We start from the raw sequence: 20,287 nt of genomic DNA, 5'->3' as shown, positions 1-20,287 counted from the left end.
GTACTCTCTAGAGGAGCGCAGGGAGAGGAGTGACATGATTGAGACATTCAAGTACATCACAGGTCGTGTCGAGGTGGAAAACGACATTCTTTCCTAAGGGACCTTCAGTCACAAGGGGGCACCCGCTCAAACTCAGAGGAGGGAAATGTAGTGGTGACACCAGGAAGTATTTCTTCACAGAAAGGGTGGTAGATCATTGGAACAAACTTCCAGTGCAGGTGATCAAGGCCACCAGCGTGCTCGACTTTAAGAATAAATGGGACATCCACGTGGGATCCCTACGTGGGTCGAGCAGCACTCAGACTTAATGGGGTGGGTCAGTAGAGTGGGCAGACTTGGTGGGCTGTAGCCCTTTTCTGCCGTCATCTTTCTATGTTTCTATTTTCTATCTGCCTTAGACCAAAAGTAGCAGAAATCTGGAGGTATGTAATTATTTTGGAATCAAAGCAGTTTACATATAATATGCAGTATAGGTATTTTATTTTGTACCTGAGACAATGGAGGTTTAAGTGACTTGCCCAGAGTCACAATAAGCTGCAACAGGAATTAAACCCAGGATCTCAGACCACTGCACTCTAACCACTGGATTATGTTGCAGTGTCTAGTAAATTGTTTAACCACTTCTGTATTCATGATAAATTGTGTGGCTCAGTAAGCCATGTTTTTATAGATTTTGCTTATTTCATTTGGAAATGCAGTTATAGAAATGTGGTCAATACAAAGCTGACATGATCACCAATGAAGTTAAATTCATGGACTGATGTTGAACTTAATCTGAATTTTCAGTGGCACTATCCATAAATTAATGGCTCTGACTATAGATGTTGGTAGTGTGTTGGCTGCGCTGATACAGTCCATTTAGTGGCTAAATATCACCACTAAACCAATAATTTTTCAGCTCATCCAAAACCTGCCCAACTTTTATATGAATAGTATGAATCAGTTTAGTGATTTAAATGGACTGATGCTATTCCTATTGTTGTTAGGTGCCATTGACTCATGCTCGAGTCCTAGCAACTTGATGAATTGCAGATCTAAAAATAAATTGGTTTTGTGCTAGTCCAGAAAGGTCCTCTAGTGTCATCCCTATGGTTGTTTTCAACGTGTCCAGCCATCTGGTCGCAGGTCGCCCTCTTCTCCTGGTTCCTTCGATTTTCCCAAACCTGATGTCCTTCTCCAGTGATCTCTCTTCTGACAGTGTGACCAAAATAAGACAGTTGTAACTTCATCATTTGGGCTTCAAGTGATCTCTTCCAGAATCTATTTGTTAGTTCTTTTGGCAGTCCACGGCACGCCTAAAATCCTTTTCCAGAACCAAAGCTCAAATGAGTCAATCTTCTTTTTGTCTTGGTTCCATAGTGTCCAGCTTTTGCATCCGTAACTGACCTCTGAGAAAATGAGTGCATGGACAAGTCTGATCTTCGTTTGGTGTTACCTCTTTGCCTTTGAATACTTTGTTGAGAGCCTTCATTGAAGAGCAACCAAGTGCTATTCTGTGGAGTATTTCCTCCCTGCTAGTTGCTTCTTTGTTTACAAAAGAGCACAGGACATTGAAATCCTTTACAACTTCTGTCACTAAGCTCAAAATCTTCGTTTTCTGTGTTCATAATCTTCATCTTGTTTACACTTCTCCCTCAATATTCGATGGGGTTAGGGGCAGAGTGTTCCTGCTGTGGGAAGCGGCAAACACCGTCAGGTTTGTGCTAGATAGGGTGTGCGGACGCTTCAGGGGAAGATATAAATATGGTGCCGGTTCAGTTTGCACTTTCCCGCCCGAAAGACGCGAGTTCCCCGGCTCTGTCAGCGGCTACGGCCTCGTCGTCGTCGGTTCAAAGCATTCAGCTGATGGATAATGGGCTTTCGTTGCCGACGGCGGTTTCTCTTCTCTGCGAGGTGTCGGATTTAGCGGCAGAGCAGGAGTCGGCTGTAGCAGCAGGACAGAGGTCAGGCATATCTGCAGGGCAGAAGTCGGCTCTTGTGGCAGCACTTCAGCCAGCTGACATGGCTCAGAATTTGACTGCTGTGAATCCTCAGACATAGCATTTGCCGTTTTCCCCCGAATTTGTGATGATTTTGCATAAATCATTTCTATTGCAGAGTGCTCAGACTGCACTTCAGGGGGAAGTTAATTTAGCTGCTTTTCCTCAAGTTCCGGTTACCCAATCTCAGCAGGGTTTGCAAGCAGCTAAACGTCGCAGAGTGGCCCCTATGGATGGAGGGGACAGTCCATTGGAATCCACTTTATCCCTTCCTCCTCCTGAACATAATTTTTCCTTCTTCATGTATACGAGGTCTGTTCAAAAATTTCCAGGACAGGGTTTATAAAAATGTATTAAACAATCTAACAACTTATTCCATTTGGTCCTATACACTTTTCTTAATGTTGTTTCCACTTCTGGAAACAGTCCTTAAATACATCTTCAGGAATCGCCAAAAGTTGCTGTGTCAAATTTTGCTTTATGTCTTCAATGGTGTTGCATTGCTTTCCTTTCAGTGTGGATTTAAGTTTAGGAAACAAGAAGAAGTCAGCAGGGGCCAAGTCAGGAGAGTAAGGTGGCTGGGGAAGAACTGTCATTGCATTTTTGCACAACATTTATGAATTTTGACACATTCAAAACACCTTCCATGAATTATGACATGTTCCCCATAAGCCCCTTTCAACATTTCATACATTTCGGTAGTGGTTTTATACAATTTAAAACAGAACTTCATGCTGTAGCACTGCTCATTGAAGTTGCACATGATGAAAAATAGCCAATCACGAAAACACACTTTCACAAAAACTGCTGTAGCTTGAAGACGAAAACAGATATCAACAAACAGAAAAAAGGAGGTTACTCATGAGAATTCAAGCTACTCAACACTGCCTATCGTGTCCAAAAGAACTTCCCATTGGCACACAATTCAAACTGTCCTGGAACTTTTTGAATAGACCTCATATGTGATGGAAAATTATTCCAAAGAAACAGAGAAAGGAAATAATAAGCAGCATTACGAGTGGATTCATAATGAGTTAATATAGATGATGGAAGAACTAGTTGATTAAAATCTAAAGAATGTTATGACTGTGACGGTGTATAAGGTATAGTGATCAAAGCAAGATGGTTGTCCTACATGTAAGGCCTTAAAGGTGAGACATAATATTTTAAAGAAACACCTATACTGCACTGGAAGCCAATGTAATTGAATTAACAACGGAGAAATATGATCATACAATTTGGCCTTGCAAAGAAATCTAGCTGCAGAATTCTGCAGTGTTTGAAGATGATGTAAGCAAACAGAAGTACCAAAGTATGCTAAATTACAATAATCAATCCTAGAAATAATTAACGTATGTAAGAGAGTATGCAAAGATTGAAAATCCCCCCCAAAAAACTTGTAGGAATGGAACCCAGTAAACACACACACGCAGTCTTAGAGTCAGGATGGAAGCACTGCCCGGGGCTAGCTCTGAGTCCCTTTTATTATGCTTCTAAGCTAATGACATCATAGTAACACACCTAATGATTGGTGGGTACAAAGGTACATGCTTTTACATTGGTGGATACAAAAAAAGGTACATGCTTTTACCTCGTGATCACCCTCCCTTTACCTCGTGCTTTTACCTCGTGATCATCCTCCAACTCAGCACTTAGACAAGGGCCTGATTAACACGTGGACAGAATCTGAGTCTTTGCATGTATGCAATGCAATGCAATGCCTGTCAGCTGATGTCCTTTCCAAATAAGGACAGCTTAGATAAGATAAGGGTTAATGTGTGACAGATAAGGGGGAGAGAGGGAGTGAGGAATGATTCATACTTTTTACACAGGGCCTCATTAATATCAGTGTGCTAATATTATCCCTGTTTCAAAACATTACTACAAAAACTAACTGATTGAATATGTCTTAACCAGTAATATCCCTTATTAAGAACTTGTGACACCTGCTTATCGAAGGCTAAAGAAGAATCAAACATAACACCAAGATAACGAAATGAAGTAACCAGGGGTATGATCGATTAAAAAAAAAAAAAAAAATCTAATATTTTGTATAAGGGGGAAAAGTATTCCATAAATCCAACACACTGTGGTCTTTACTGGGTTAAGCTTCTGGGCACCTGCTCCAGAAAGATGCCTATCCAATCTGAATTAGACGTGTTCTATTCTGAGACATTGCCTAAATATAATTGAAGCTTAAACTTTTGGAGGGAAATATAAAGCTCTGAGTCAAGGGAGGAACCTTTCCTCCATCACCTAGAGGAGGCCACAGAAATAAGTATGTAAGCGAGCTATCCCACTTCAGGGCCCATAGGAACATCAGCTCCTTCAAGGGACTAAAGGAGAAGGAGAAAGTCTGGTCCACAGCTGTCCCCGAGACACAGAATATCATCAAAGAGGAAGGTTAGATCATTGAGGAGACATGATTCTGATCATCTTAATGAGAGAGTAGCAGAGCAAAGCTGCTACCAAAATATGGCCTTTATGGGAAAAAGATTGAAAACTAGGAGCATGGACTGTTGAGTGCTAATTTTTAAAGAGGCAGGAGGTAGTGCCCAAGTGCTGATCAATTTCTAGTTCTTAAGAGGAGTATATAACTGGGAGGTCCACAGAGGAGTGAGAAAGTGGGTGACAGACAGTGCCCAGCTGAATAGTGCCTCCTCTTTCTTTTTAGCTTTAATTGCTTTTAACATAGAAACATAGAAACAGACGGCAGATAAGGGCCACGGCCCATCCAGTCTGCCCTCCCCTACCTTTCTCTGTGAAGAGATCCCACGTGATGATCCCATTTTGTCTTAAAATCAGGCACGCTGTTGGCCTCAATTACCTGTAGTGGAAGACTATTCCAGCGATCAACCACCCTTTCAGTGAAGAAGTATTTCCTGGTGTCACCCATCTATCACAGTTAGGCTTTCCTAATCCCAACCGTACAACTTTAATGGCTTTAGACATGAAGCATTACTGTTAATCTGATTGTCTAAATGAGCCAAGGACAATATGAAAGAGGTCATGATAGAAATACAGAAAATGACATTAGAGAAAAACTATATGGCCTATCTTGTCTGCCCATCAGTGCCAACTACTAAGCACTATAATCACTTCCTCTCTCTCTTAGAGAATAAGGCAATTTTGGTAGCACCTTTTATATCTTTATTTTCTATGTGATTTTATTTGTTTGAAAATACCATTGTAGAAATAGTCTGTAATAAGCAAAATAGAAGAAAAGCTTTTTTCTAAGTCCAAGTCTATTTCCACTCTGAGCTTTCAACAGATAGTACAAATATGCCTTGCATAGAATAAAACCTCCCTCCCAAAATCCCTTCTACCCACTTGTACACCATGGTTTATGACTTTACAGGTTAAATGTTAAAATCATTTACAGGTTAAATGTTAAAATCATTGTAATTTCTTACATAACAGCATTGACCAATGACTTGCCAGCCTATCTGACAATATCTGCCACTTGATCAAAACCCCTGTAAAGCAAATTCTGCACTTTAACAATGGCATGCTGAACAATGTGATCCTGTTAATTTAGTGGTTTTGGCATGTCAGATTACTTGTTCTGTCCATCTTGAGCCTTCCTAAATATTTTACTAGCTTTGTATTTGAATTTTTTTATTTTTTTTTTCAGATTTGATGGAAACTTCAACACTAATGTTTCCAAGACCATCAGCTGTGACAGACTGTCTACAACTGTCAGTAGTCGAGCATTCAATCCTGGACGGGATTTAAACTCTGGTGAGGCACCTTCTTATGTTGTTTTAGTGTGCTTGAGCACCCCTTAATAGAGTTAGTTGAGAATACAATGAAAACAGGGGTTCAGCTCCTTCAAACTACTTTGCAGGTTTAATCTTAGATTTCAGAAATGACAGACGACTTCTAGATTATTACCCATTTTCTGTCTTAATAGCTATGAACTCAAGGGGTTATGTTCTCTTTTGTTGTTGTTGTTACAGCATATTTTGTTAGAGCAAGAGCGCCTATTAAGTTTCAAGTTTATTAAAGAATTTGATTAATCGCTTATCGAAACTTCTAGGCGATGAGCAATAAAAATATGGGGAATACATATAGTTTATTAAACAAACGCTGTACATACACAGACAGAGACAATAACAGACGTACTGAAAACATAGTGGGAGAAAGGTGAACTACAATAATTAAAGAAAAGTAAACAGAAAAGGTTAAAACAAGCAGTGTCTGTCCATCCTTTAGCACAAACAAACCTATTTTTAGAACTGTAGGAGGTTTAGGAAGAGGAGCTGAATGTTCTGTGGAGATCCTAAAACCCATGGCATATAGTCTTTCTGTCATTGTAATCCATTTTTATGATCAAACACTTTGGATACTCACAAAAGGATTTAATAGACAGTTCAGTTTTTGAACTTGCCATCAGAAATAATTAGTCTTTCTTTGTCATCTTTTATCACTTTAACACAGTGCTTTTCATTGTAAGGCTTTGAAGCCAGTGGCGGCTCCTTGACTTTCTTCCTTCGATATATGTATTTCCAGGGCCAGTTCAGTCTATGGACCAGGTGAGGCACTGACTGAGGGCACTGCTGATAGAGGGTGTCAAAATCCTGGTCTGTCATCACTCCTCCTCTCTTCCATCACCCCTACCCCACCCAAAGTCTTGTATCTTCCCTCTCAACCTCCTCCCTTCAAATCTACTTTTAGACTCCTAGTGGGTACTGGCAGTGGGAGTGATACACACACAGTGACTGCACTCTATTACTGCTACTACTTATCACTTATGTAGCGCTGAAAGGCATACCCAGCGCTTGGACAGACAGACACGACATATAGGGTTGAGTATGCAGAAACCAAGGTGAAAGGAGTTAGAGTTGAAAGCACGCTCAAAGAGGTGGACTTTTAACGGGTCCTTGAACACTGCCAGAGACAGCCCACCATAGGGATTCGGGCAGCTTCCTTCAAGCAACCATCCCTCTGATGAAACATGATAGGGTGGGATATGGCAGAAGGAAGGCTCCAGGCTGGGCACGGTTAGCACATATAAATCACAGCTTCTGCTGTTGTACTCTGGGAATTTGAAGGTGGGCCAGGGAGAAGGATTAGAGAAAGAGAGAAAGGAGATACTGGACTACATAAGAACATAAGAATTGCCACTGCTGGGTCAGACCAGTGGTCCATCGTGCCCAGCAGTCCACTCCCGCGGTGGTCCTTAGGTCAAAGACCAGTGCCCTAATTGAGACTAGCCTTACCTGCGTACATTCTGGTTCTTCAGGAACTTGTCTAACTTTGTCTTGAATCCCTGGAGGGTGTTTTCCCCTTTAACAGCCTCCAGAAGAGCGATCCAGTTTTCTACCACTCTGGATGAAGAAGAACTTCCTTACGTTTGTACGGAATCTATCTCTTTTAACTTTAGAGAGTGCCCTCTCGTTCTCTCTACCTTTGAGAGGGGGAACAACCTGTCTTTATCTACTAAGTCTATTCCCTTCATTATCTTGAATGTTTTGATCATGTCCCCTCTCAATCTCCTCTTTTCAAGGGAGAAGAGGCCCAGTTTCTCTAATCTCTCACTGTATGGCAACTCCTCCAGCCTCTTAACCATTTTAATTGCTCTTCTCTGGACCCTTTTGAGTAGTATTGTGTCCTTCTTCATGTACGGTGATGAGTGCTGGACGCAGTATTCCAGGTAGGGGCGTACCATGGCCTGGTACAGCGGCATGAGAAAGAAGAGAGAGAGAAATATCGGACTGGGATTTTGGCAACTTTTATCACTAACAAGAAGGGGGGGGGGGGGGGGGATTTGAGAGAGAAGAGGAGATAATGTATCACGAATGGAGTAGAGGGAAAGATACCGGATCAAGGGTGGGCAGGAGGTGTGCCACTGCCAATGCAAAAGTTGGCTTATTGCACCAGGGCTGGCTTAAGTGACTGTGGTGCCCTGAGCCAGCTTTAGCCCTGGTGCCCTCCTCCTACATCAGCGCCCCTCTCCCCTGCATTGGTATGTACCCCCTTCACATCAGGGCTTCCCCATATCAGCTCTCTTGTAACCAGTCAGCACATCTGTGTAACCCCAACTCAGTTCATGGGACACAGGGTCAGGATCAATCCCTAGTTGTTATTGTTCTGTTGGCTGTGGTCCTCAAAATGGCACTTCTAAGAATATAAAAGAAAAAAGCCCTTATAAGGCAGCTTGAACCCACAGCAGTAGTATTGCAAGACTGGTGTTAGGGGTCAGTGGCACCATTTTGAAAAAGGCTCTAGATTAGAACATCAATACACCTACTGGGAAAACTAAAGGGATTAGGACTTGTATACTGCCTTTTTGTAGTTTTTACAACCACACTCAAAGCGGTTTACATACAGACACTTCAAGCATTTTCACTATGTCCCAGTGGGCTCACAATCTATCTAATGTATATAACAAGTCAGATTAGTAAAATCCCTACACAATTCCCATACTAACAGAATACCTCATCTCAATCATATATTTAGCATATAGCTAAACCATCAGGGAATACAGAATTAAAGTGGTATGCAAAAGTCCTGCATCATATGATGAAATTCAACAATTTAGTCTTTTTAGACTCATTTAAACTACAACCATTTAAAACTTTGTGTTTTACTAAGACCAAATCTATGTTGCAGTTGTGAAAATTCAATCAGTTTACCATCTGAAATAACATCCTTTAGAGTTAGAATGCCTGCAATAATCCAGTTCTTCCAAAGGATTTGGACTCCGCCTATTTTAATCTTGGAGTTTATCCATAAAGATTGATTAGTTGACTTATTAATTGGGATAGGTGTTAAATTGCTGATATATCTCAACATTTTCCAGGTATCCATTAACATTTTATTTTCCCTATATCTCCTAGGCATGTTGATGCTTGGAACATGAACTAAATTCAAAGGAAACAAAAGGCGCCATTCCAAGTATAACCTGTTGGAAACAATGTTACATATTATGTTATACTATGATATATAATATGTGTATATTTTTATTGAAAATATGATGAAGGGTGGGTGGTAAGGGGGGTTTATTGATTTTACTAAATGTTTATATGGCAGATATCAAAGTGCTATTCTGGAATAATTTGTTGTAATATATTCTTTTGTGCACTTGTTGTTTAATTTGAAAACGAATAAAGAATTATTAAAAAAAAAAAAAAGACCCATTTAAACTAAACTAAACTTTGAGTTTATATACCGCATCTTCTCCACAAACGTGGAGCTCGGCACGGTTTACAGGGGTTGGGATAGAAAGGAACTCCAATGGAATTATAGAAGTAAGTATAAAGAGAGGTTAGAGGGCTTAGTGTACCAGAGAGGGAAAGAAAAGTTACATTTTAGAGAATAGCCAGGTTTTCAGATGCTTACGGAATAGTTGAAGGGAGCTCAAGTTACGAAGTGGGGAGGTAAGATTATTCCAGAGCTCAGTGATTCTGAAGGGGAGGGAAGACCCTAGTTTACCAACATGGGATATGCCTTTTAAAGAAGGATAATTTTAGTTTCTGGATGGATCTGGTGGAATTTGGATTTGAGGAATTACAGGATAATGGAATAAAAGGAGGAAGGATGCCGTGTAGGATCTTGAAGGTTAGGCAGGCACATTTAAAGTGGACCCTGGAGATTACAGGAAGTCAGTGGAGCTTGGACAGGAGTGGTGAGACATGGTCAAATTTACTTTTTGAGAAGATAACATAATTTAAGATACTAATCAAACATAATTTTGTCTGAAAAGTATAATTTCATGTAATTTCATAAAACTTCTGGTAATTCCTTGATAACTGTGACTTTCAGTTACATCAGATTGATCAGAATGATTTTGATAACAGGCATAAGAGTTTGTGTGAAAATTGAATTGAAATTCACCAATGAGCAGTGTAGCATTTGCAGCAAATCAGAAGTGATATTTTTGCAGCCTGTCAGCATTAACCATACCATACTGATTCTTGCATCCCATAAATGTCAACTAGGAATAATTGCGGCTTACATAATATTAGAAATGGTACAGGGTATAGACCACATACACTTGAATAAGTTATAACAGGTCAGTGCAGTGAAGAGAATAGATGTGGAATTGGAAGTATGTGATAAAGTCATCGTAAGCTGCTTGGGAGTTTGTTCTAGACTTTGGGTTCTTGGAATTCAAAGTGGTCTCGAAGAGAGCTTTTCTCCGGACCTGGCGTGGGGAGGGGAGTGGTAGCTTCCAGCGTTGAATTCTCCTCGAGTCATTGAAGGACTGTAAGTCCGGGATAGCAGAAGTGAGTCCAGCTTCACTACATGGCGGGAAGTATAAATTTCTGTGATTCTTGCAACTGGTATCATTCAAACTGATTGACCAGCTACATCAATAGCAATGAAGTCCAAATTTCAATTCTTGTTGGAAGAAAACCGGGTTCAAATAGTAGTTCTTGGTGAAGAGGGGTATTCCAGCTGGCGGATTGCACAGAGGTTAGGATGCAATCAAAGTATAGTGATCAGGGTGCTTCAGAAGAAGAAGGAGACAGGAGGAACACAGGATAGACAGTATTCAGGTCAACCAAGAAAGACAAGCTACAGACAAGATCGAGTGCTAAGACACACATCTCTTGACAATAGGAAGCTGACGTCACCTCAGTTACTGAGAGAGTAGCAGGACATGTGCTCAGCCATGGTTAGTACAAGCACAGCGAGGTGTAGGTGCCTGTAATTTGATTTGAGAGGGTGTAAAGCTAGGGAAAAAAACACTACTGACAGTTCAGCAAAGAAAGCGAAGAATAGCATAGGCTGGGCAATACAGCAAGTGGACAAAGGAAATGTGGGAGAAGGTGTTATTTGATGAGAGCACTTTCTGTAACTTGGGAGATCAGTGCAGAACGTATGTACGCAGATATCCAGGAGAAGAATCCAAGCCTGAATGCCTTAACCTATTGATTAAGCATACTATATGGGAATATATGGCAGCAAGTGGTGTTGGTTGACTTCACATTGTAGAGGGCAAGGTGAATGCAGTGAAGTACTTTGAAATCCTGCAGAAATGCATGTTGCTTTCAGCAGAGAACTTGTTTTCTGGTGATTACTTCTTTCAAGATGATAATACACCATGTCATCAAGCAACAACTGTACTCGAATGGATGAGAAAGAAGGGAGTGAAGACAATTGATTGGTCTGCTCAGTCACCAGATCTCAATCCAAGCCGTCACTGGAAATATCAAAAATACAGTGTCATTGATTGAAGCCTTGGAATAGGATTATCACCCACAAGCATCTGGTGAAGCTGGTTCATTCTATGCCTGAAAGGTGTTGGCTTGTACACAAGAGCAAAAGCTGGACAATCAAATATTGAAAGCAGTAGACAGACAAAACAGACCTCTTCAGGGCTAACTATAGAAATTAAAAGTAAAACTAATATAACAGAATCTATTACTACAATTTAATATCACACAGCCTTACAAGCACAATACATTATCATTGTCAATGTCCTGCAAACCTTTTGACGCCGCAGCACATTAAACTCAGTGCTGCAGCTGGAGGGCATCCAGAATTGCGCAGACATCAAAGTGATGTTATCACTTCGATGTCTGCACATGCGCGGAGGCCCTCCAGCTGTGACCCTGAGCCTTTTTCAACGCCGGTAGGGGTTACTGATGGAGGAGAGACGCCAGCGAGGAGGAGAGGTGCTGGCTGACAGCCTACCGGATGTGCCTCACCATGAGATGCACATCCTGCAAGCAGTCAGCCCGCACCGGCACCTCTCCTCCTTGCAGCACACCTGGACAGCAGCACACAGTTTGCAAAACACTGCCCTAAAGAAAACTTCAGCCTCCTCTCCCCAGTTACCTTTGAGGCTCCTAGCATGAAACACTTCCAATATTTTGATAATTGAACTTAAAATTGTGATCATCATAGAAACATGATGGCAGATGGCACAGGCTGCAAATACAAATCCTTTTTGGACAGGACCTTCAAGTTCCAAGCAGGCAGACAGCAATCCTGGCTGAATAACAACATAAATAGAGCCAGTCTGACCCACGGCACATTCTGAAAATCAATTAAAACCACTCTGTTTGACAAATTCATCTCCTAAACAGAAGCTTCTCCACTCTCAAGGCTATTTTCTCTATCTTTCACAATGTAATTTGATATCCTCTATCTATTTCTTATATAACCCTTACTTCTTGACTCCTGTAATTCGCTGATTGTCCAGCCTTCTTCGAATGTGAACCGCCTAGAAGTCTCTCGACTATGGCGGTATAGAAGAATAAAGTTATTATTATTATCTAGTCTGCTCATCCGCAGTAACCGTTATCTCTTTCTCTTTCCGAGAGATCCCATGTGCCTATCGCAGGTCCTTTTGAATTCAGACATTCTCTGTCTCCACCACCTATTCTGGGAGACTCTTCCATGCCACCCTTCCATACCACCCTTTCTGTAAAAAAGTATTTCCATAGATTACTCCGGAGCCTATCACCACTTAACTTCATCCTATGCCCTCTCATTGCAGAGTTTCCTTTCAACTGAAATAGACTCGACCTATGCGCGTTTAAATTACGTAGGTATTTAAAAGTCTCTATCATATCTGCCCTCTCCCACCTTTCCTCCAAAGTATACAGATTGAGATCTTTAAGTCTGTCCCCATACGCCTTATGATGAAGACTACATACCATTTTAGTAGCTTTCCTCTGGACTGACTCCATCCTTTTTATATCATTTTGAAGGTGTGGCCTCCAGAATTGTATACAATATTCTAAATGAGGTCTCACCAAAGTCTCATACAGGGGCATCAATATCTCCTTTTTTCCTACTGGTCATCCCTCTCCCTATGCAACCTAGCATCCTTCTAGCTTTCACCGTCACCTTTTCAACCTGTTTGGCCACCTTAAGATCATCACCTACAATCACACCCGTCTGCTCTTCTGTCGTGCACATAAGTTTTTCACTCCCTAAACTGTACCATTCCCTCGGGTTTTTGCAGCCCAAATGCATAACCTTGCACTTTTTAGCATTAAATTTTAACTGCCAAATTTCAGACCATTCTTCCTATAAAAATACAAGATAAAGTATATGCTAATGGAACTTTGAGTTTGTGTGGCTGTTGGGACCTATTTCTTTGCTTTGACTGAAGCTACTCTCTGCTGCCCCTAAGAAGCTGTTGCCCAAAGTGACCCACCTAATCTTGCCTAATAGTTGGGCTGGCCCTGTAGGCTACCTCTAATCACTTGGACAGAGGTAAGTGCACCCTTTTCAGCCTTGTGTCTCAGCAACTACCTACTTTGCCTAGCAGGAAAAGTTAGAATGTCTTAAAGTCTGTGCATTATTAGCAATGGATAGCATGAGAATACTTTTACAATAAGCATATGAGTATTCTAATTTCTTTGAATCCTAACGTGTGGACTAGTCTTTAAGGAGGTTCTTACTGCAGTAATCTACATTATGATAACTGACAAGAAATGAGTGACTATATTGTGTTTTATACATCCAGTGGGAGATCCAAGTTGCTCATATAGACTTTAGTTGAAGGAAAGCGAAACATAACCGGAGTGTTTCATTTTGTGTTAAAATAGCTTTTAATAGGTCACTGGAGTATGTGACATTTAAGCTTAAGTTTTCCTTTCTTGTTCTTTAAACTTTTGATCTTGAGAGGAGTCATGATGGATAGATAGAAGCTAAACTAATATTTTAGGTGGTGGAAAGGATAATAAAATGCCTAACATGCCAATGTATGTGGCTTTAACACAATGACATTCAAACTTTATCACTCAGAAAGCCAATCTTGTAGACTAAAGATGCATTCGGTAATGATCTGTTTTTAAAGTATCAGATTACTATACTGTAAAAATAAAAATGGTTGTAATGAAGGCCCAGGAGAGCCACATGTTTCTACAGAGCCATAGACTGAGTTTGGCTATTCTAATGAATAATGTACAATAGCCAAAGGGCTGACTTGTGCTGCGGCTAGGTAAGCCACAGAGTAGTCTATATGGAAATGTCTTGTGGACTGGGAACTCAAGCTGCCAATGGGAAGGAAAGAGTTGAGGATAGAGGCAGAAGTTGAATCCATGCCCACAACTGCATGGTAGTTAGTCAACAAAAATAGCAGGGTACAGTAATGGTTATTTTAAAACTCCTGTGATAGAGAACAGAGCTCTTTGAATTGCCATAGCAATTTTTCACACCGACTCCAGCAAGGAGGAATGCTGTGTATACCAACTACAATCGACTCCGCTTAAGTGCAAGGCCTCTGGAATGGACCGCAACGTGCGCTTAAATAGAGTGTGCGCTTAATCGGAGTACCACTTTTTAGTCATGAGAAACCACAGTATACTGTAGTCAAATGCAATAAAACTTTTATTCAGCAAAAAACACACCTAATACAATTTAACATAGTTCAGTTATAGAAATAGCACTGTTCCGCCTAATGCAATACACTGTAAACCTTTTTTTAAACCAACATTCTACTGAAATAATCAATCATTATTTTCTGCACGCAGATTGCACGATTCAGGCAGTGTATCTGACTACTGATGCTGTAAAAATATCCATAGTCATAACATCCATTTATCTCCAGATAACAACGCAGCATGTGTAGGGAGTTCAGCGCGTCCGGGAAGGAAACAATCTCTGCAGGTGGTTCATTAGTCGTGATGACCACAGCAGTATCTCCATCCTTGTCTGCAGTGTTCTTTATGACTGTACAGTGTTCTTTATGATTGTCAACGGCGACATACAGCTCAAACTCTTGTGGCGAGAGTCCAACTAAGAATTCATTGGACGAAGTGTCAGCTTCAGTTGTCTCATCGATAGCAATTTGAAATCGTTGATGATGAGACTCGACTCCACGTCTCCCGTACCATGTGAAGAGAGTCGAGCACCATCATTTTTCTCTTGAGCTCAGCAGCTTGGGGGCTGGATTCCATGCTTGCATCAACCACTGCCATCACAAATCTTTAAGACGAGCGACCTATAATGACGTTTAAAGTTGGCGATTATCCCTTGGTCAAAGAGGTCGTGTTTGGTGGAAGAAACACGAGATTGATGTTGGTTAGTCTTATGCCATTGTTGTGTGCTGCACAGTTATAACACAGCATTACAATGTGCCTCCTATGCCTTCTCATTAGATTGTCAAGCTTCTGCAACCATTCAATCCACAGTGTTGCCATCATCCATGCGTTTTTGTTGCTTTCATATTCAACAGGCAGGCATTTAATGTTTTTGAAGCACCGAGGATTTCGATTCTTCCCAATCACGAGTGGCTTGAGCTTTTCACTACTGTCCATACTGCAATTACGGTAAGCAGCAATGTCAATCGTTCCTTTGGAACCTTGAAGCCAACAGTTTCGCTGCATTTGAAAGCCAATGTACAACGCCAGTACAAGCCCGTCTCATTAGCGTTGAAAACATTGCATGGTTCATATCCACCAATGACTGATGGCAACACTTCCATGACCCATCTTTCTGCACCAAGCTCATCCGCGTCTTGTTTTTCGCCATGCTGCTTCTTAAATTTTATGCCATTACGAATAATAGTCCATCATATTTTTTTTTTTGCTTTGTATACCTTTGATTGGGGGACGGGTGAAATGTGCATGAGTTTTCCTTGGTCTGGATATGTTTTTCCTGATTAGGCGGTTGCTCAGATAGCTTGGTCCGTTTCCATTTAGGGCTTTGAATAGGGTGCAGTAGAATTTGTATTGTATGCATGCTTGTACTGGGAGCCAGTGTGAATCTCGAAAAGCGGTGGTGATGTGGTCATATTTTTTCAGTGAGTAAATCAGTCTAAGAGCTGTATTTTGGACTGTTTGTAATTGTTTTAGCATGTTGGTTGGACATGACAGGTATAGGATGTTACAGTAGTCCAGGAGTGCTAGGATTAGCAGTTGTACTAAGAATTTGAATTGTTCGTTGATGAAGTATTTCCGAATATAGGTTGCGCATGGTTGCAAATGCCTTCATAGCACAGTACCAATTTTGTCTTCCAGTCTTACAGAAAATGAGAGGCTGTTGTACTCTGGAAGGTTTCTAATCTCTGTATATATACTCAGTGTTCAGAGAGGTTTGAGTTTTGATGCATAGGAACAAGGAAAGGAATTGAGCACCAAGCCCATCTAGGTGGGGAGAATTCAGTTAAAAAAAAAAAAAAAAAAGGTACATGGGGAATAGGGAAAAAAATTGTCCTTGTCTTGACTGAAGGGGGGGGGGGGGTGTAGAAGTTTCAAAGCCCTTGTTAAAAGCACCACAGTGCCTTTGCTAAGAGCTGCTAGCTCAGATAAACAACATAGACATACTGTATCAGAAAAGAGAGCATCCACAGAACTCCCTTTTCAGATGTCCAGGAACATCATGAGGTGGATTATGCTCTATCCGTAAAGCATCAAGTCCTCTAATTTGTCAACATTTAGAAATGTGTGGAAATTATATGCAAGAGTAAATCTCCGTAGAACAGAACTAAGCAACTTTTCTTTTTTTAGTTTGCCTCAAGAATAAAAAAAAAAAATGCAAGCTGAATATTTCCAGATATAAGACAATTTGCCCAGCAAGAGTTTTGTTGACTAGTGAGTGTGAATGATCCAGAGCCAAAGAAAGAATCAACATTCATAAGTATAAGCACATGAAACAGTAAGCAAGGATGCAGAAATGAATGTCTTCCCTACGTAGAGACTGCAACTAACATAGTAATAGAGTAAATGACAGCAGAAAAGGAGGGGATTGTGACTTGTATACTGCCTTTTGTAGTTTTTACAACCACATTTAAAACAGTTTACATGCAGGTACTTCAAGCATTTTTCCCAGTAAGTGACAGCAGGAAAAGACCCGCATGATCCATTCAGTCTGCCCAACAAGGTGGCCAGAGCCACATTTATCACTCTGTGTAAGCCCTGGACCCCAGTCATCCATGTTTAAATGCTGGTTGTCAAGTCTCTAGTATGCCAACCATATAGGTAGCCAAATCAGGAGCATAGCCAGACCTCTATTTCTTGGTAAGCCTGGAGGTGGACTGGGTGGGCATGGGCTAGACATTTCCTCTCCACTCGCTACCCTCTTCCCTTCCCCTCCCTGAAACAGTATAAATTAATACTTTGGCTGGTGAGGTTCATGTATGAACTGAGGATGTATGGGGAGATCTCAGGGTCGGCAGCTGAAAGCATGTTTACAACTTCTCCAAGGTTTAGACAGGTCAGAGAGGCTTTTCAGAGGACTCATTTTCAGCTGGCAGGACTTGGGGATCACCTCCAGCTGTACTAGCAATTTGCACTGGGTGGGCCCAAACTGAAACTGAGCTGAACATGATGGGGATGAAAGAGGCTATTAGAGCCTAAAAAACATCCTTTAAAAGAATAGAAAAAGGATCTGAATAAAGAAAATAAGAAGAAACACAAGCACTGGCAAGTTAGATGCAAAGCATTGATAAAGACAGCTAAGAAAGAATATGAAGAGAAACTTGCAAAAGAGGCAAAAACTCTTAGCAATTTTTTTAAGTACATCAGAAGCAGAAAACCTGTGAGGGAATCTGCGGGACCGTTGGATGACCAAAGAGCAAAAGGGGTGCTCAGGGAGGATAAGGCCATAGCGGAAAGACTGAATGAATTCTTTGCTTCGGTCTTTAAGGAAGAAGATGTAACAGATCTACCTGATTCGGAAATGGTTTTCAAGGGTAACGATGCGGAGAAACTGAAAGAAATCTCGGTAAATCTGGAAGATGTACTGAGCCAAATCGACAAGTTTAAAAGGTGATAAATCGCCAGGACCAGATGGTATACATCCCAGGCTACTAAAAGAACTCAAACATGAAATTGCTGACCTGCTGTTAGTGATCTGTAACCTGTCGCTAAAATTGTCTTTAGATTGGAGGGTAGCCAATGTTACGCCAATTTTTAAAAAGGGCTTCAGGGGAGATCCGGAAAATTACAGACTGGTAAGCCTCACTTCGGTGCTGGGAAAAATGGTAGAAACGAATATAAAAAATAAAATTTTGGAACACGTAGATAAACATGATTTAATGAGACGGAGTTAGCATGGGTTCAGCCGAGGGAGATCTTGCCTCACAAATTTGCTTGATTTATTTGAAGGTGTGAATAAACATGTGGATAAAGGTGAGCCAGTTGATATAGTGTATCTAGATCAGGGGTCCCCAAAGTCCCTCCATGAGGGCCGAATCCAGTCGGGTTTTCAGGATTTTCCCAATGAATATGCATGAGATCTATGTGCATGCACTGCTTTCAATGCATATTCATTGGGGAAATCCTGAAAACCCGACTGGATTCGGCCCTCAAGGAGGGACTTTGGGGACCCCTGATCTAGAATTTTCTGAAAGCTTTTGAAAAGTTCCTCACAAGAGGCTCCTGAGAAAATTAAAGAGTCATGGGATAGGTGGCAAAGTTCAGTTGTGGATAAGGAATTGATTATCGGATAGAAAACAGAGGGTAGGGTTAAATGGTCATTTTTCTCAATGGAGTAGAGTGCTGCAGGGGTCTGTACTGGGACCAGTGCTATTTAACTTATTTATAAATGATCTGGAAATTGGAATGACAAGTGAGGTGATTAAATTTGCAGATGACACTAAACTGTTCAAAGTTGTTAAAACACATGCGGATTGTGAAAAATTGCAGGTGGACCTTAGGAAATTGGAAGACTGGGCGTCTAAGTGGCAGTTAAAATTTAATGTGGACAAATGCAAAGTGATGCACATTGGGAAGAATAACCTGAATCACAGTTACCAGATGCTAGGGTACACCTTGGGGGTTAGCGCCCAAGAAAAGGATCTGGGTATCATTGTAGACAATACGATGAAACCTTTCGCCCAATGTGTGGCTAAAAAAGCAAGCAGGATGCTGGGAGTTATTAAAAAAGGATGGTTAATAAGACTAAGAATGTCATAAAGCTCCTGTATCGCTCCATGGTGCGACCTCATTTGGAGTATTACGTTCAATTCTGGTCTCCTTATCTCAAGAAAGATATAGTGGCGCTAGAAAAGGTTCAAAGAAGAGCGACCAGTATGGTAAAGGGAATGGAACTCCTCTCGTATGAGGAAAGACTAAAATGGTTAGGGCTCTTAAGCTTGGAAAAGAGACGGTTGAGGGGAAATATGATTGAAGTCTACAAAATCCTGAGTGGAGCAGAACAGGTACAAGTGGATCAATTTTTCACTCCGTCAAAAATTACAAAGACTAGGGGACACTCAATGAAGTTACACGGAAATACTTTTAAAACCAATAGGAGGAAATTTTTTTCCACTCAGAGAATAGTTAAGCTCTGGAACGCGTTGCCAGAGGATGCAGTAAGAGCGGATAGCGTAGCTGGTTTTAAGAAAGGTTTGGACAAGTTCCTGGAGGAAAAGTCCATAGTCTGTTACTGAGAAAGACAAGGGGGAAGCCACTGCTTGCCCTGAATCGGTAGCATGGAATATTGCTACACCTTGGGTTTTGGCCAGTTACTAGTGACCAGGATTGGCCACTGTGAGAATGGCTACTGGGCTTGATGGATCATTGGTCTGATCCAATAAGGCTTTTCTTATGTTCTTGTTATTTGCCCATGTGATAAGATATACGAGGTCTATTCAAAAGCTATCAGACCTTTATTTATAAAAGCACTCGTATTCAGATGCAACAATCTTATACTAATCTCCTTCAAAGTAGTCCCCTAGGGCTGCCACACACTTCTCCCAACTGTTCTGCCACTGTCAGAAACAGCGCTGGAACACTTCTTTTGAGATTGCTCACAGCTGCTCCATCGCATTCTGCATGATGTCTTCTCTTGACTGAAATCTGGTCCCTTTCGGGGCATTTTCAGCTTGGAGAAAAGCCAGAAGTCATACGGCGCCATGTCGGGAGAGTAGGGAGCCTGAGGAATCACAGGTGTTTGGCCAGGAAACTCCGTATCAAATGTGAAGAATGTGCAGGTGCATTATCGTGATGGAGCTGCCAATTGCCTGCTGCCAACAGGTTCAGTCATTTGCATCTCATAGCATTATGAAGGTGACGCAGAACCTCTTAGTAGTACCCCTTGGTAATGGTTGTGCTGTGTGATGTGAACTCGTGATGAACCATGCCACTGGAGTCAAAGAAGACGGTCAGCATGACTTTGACATTGCTGCGGACCTGCCTTGCTTTTTTTGGCCTTGGGGATGTTGAATGCTTCCATTGTGATGACATCAACTTGGTTTCTAGGTCGTACCCATAAACCCAGGACTCATCGCCAGTGATCACTGTGCTAAGGAAGTTGAGATCACTGTTCACAGTCTCCAGCATGTCCTGTGCGGTCTCCAAACGGAGTTGCTTCTGCTCGATTGTTAGCAACTTTGGCACGAACTTCACTGAAATTCTCCTGAAGCCCAAATCCTCAGTCAAAATGGAATGAACAGA

The 20,287-nt window shown here is 41.3% G+C and overlaps 1 protein-coding gene across 1 annotated transcript in view; it reads left to right on the top strand.

The window, feature by feature from the left end:
- The window catches only part of CACHD1 (cache domain containing 1), a 389,271-nt gene that overhangs the window by 141,837 nt on the left and 227,147 nt on the right, over nucleotides 1-20,287 (top strand). Inside the window, exon 4 of the mRNA XM_033916184.1 lies at nucleotides 5,614-5,720. Coding sequence (XP_033772075.1) covers nucleotides 5,614-5,720 — 107 coding nt within the window. The remainder of the gene's footprint in view (nucleotides 1-5,613; nucleotides 5,721-20,287) is intronic.

The sequence above is a fragment of the Geotrypetes seraphini genome, chromosome 12 (assembly GCF_902459505.1).
Source record: "Geotrypetes seraphini chromosome 12, aGeoSer1.1, whole genome shotgun sequence".
Classification (NCBI taxonomy): domain Eukaryota; kingdom Metazoa; phylum Chordata; class Amphibia; order Gymnophiona; family Dermophiidae; genus Geotrypetes; species Geotrypetes seraphini.
Note: the sequence above shows the minus strand (reverse complement) of the source record. Positions and strands in the feature narration are given on the sequence as shown.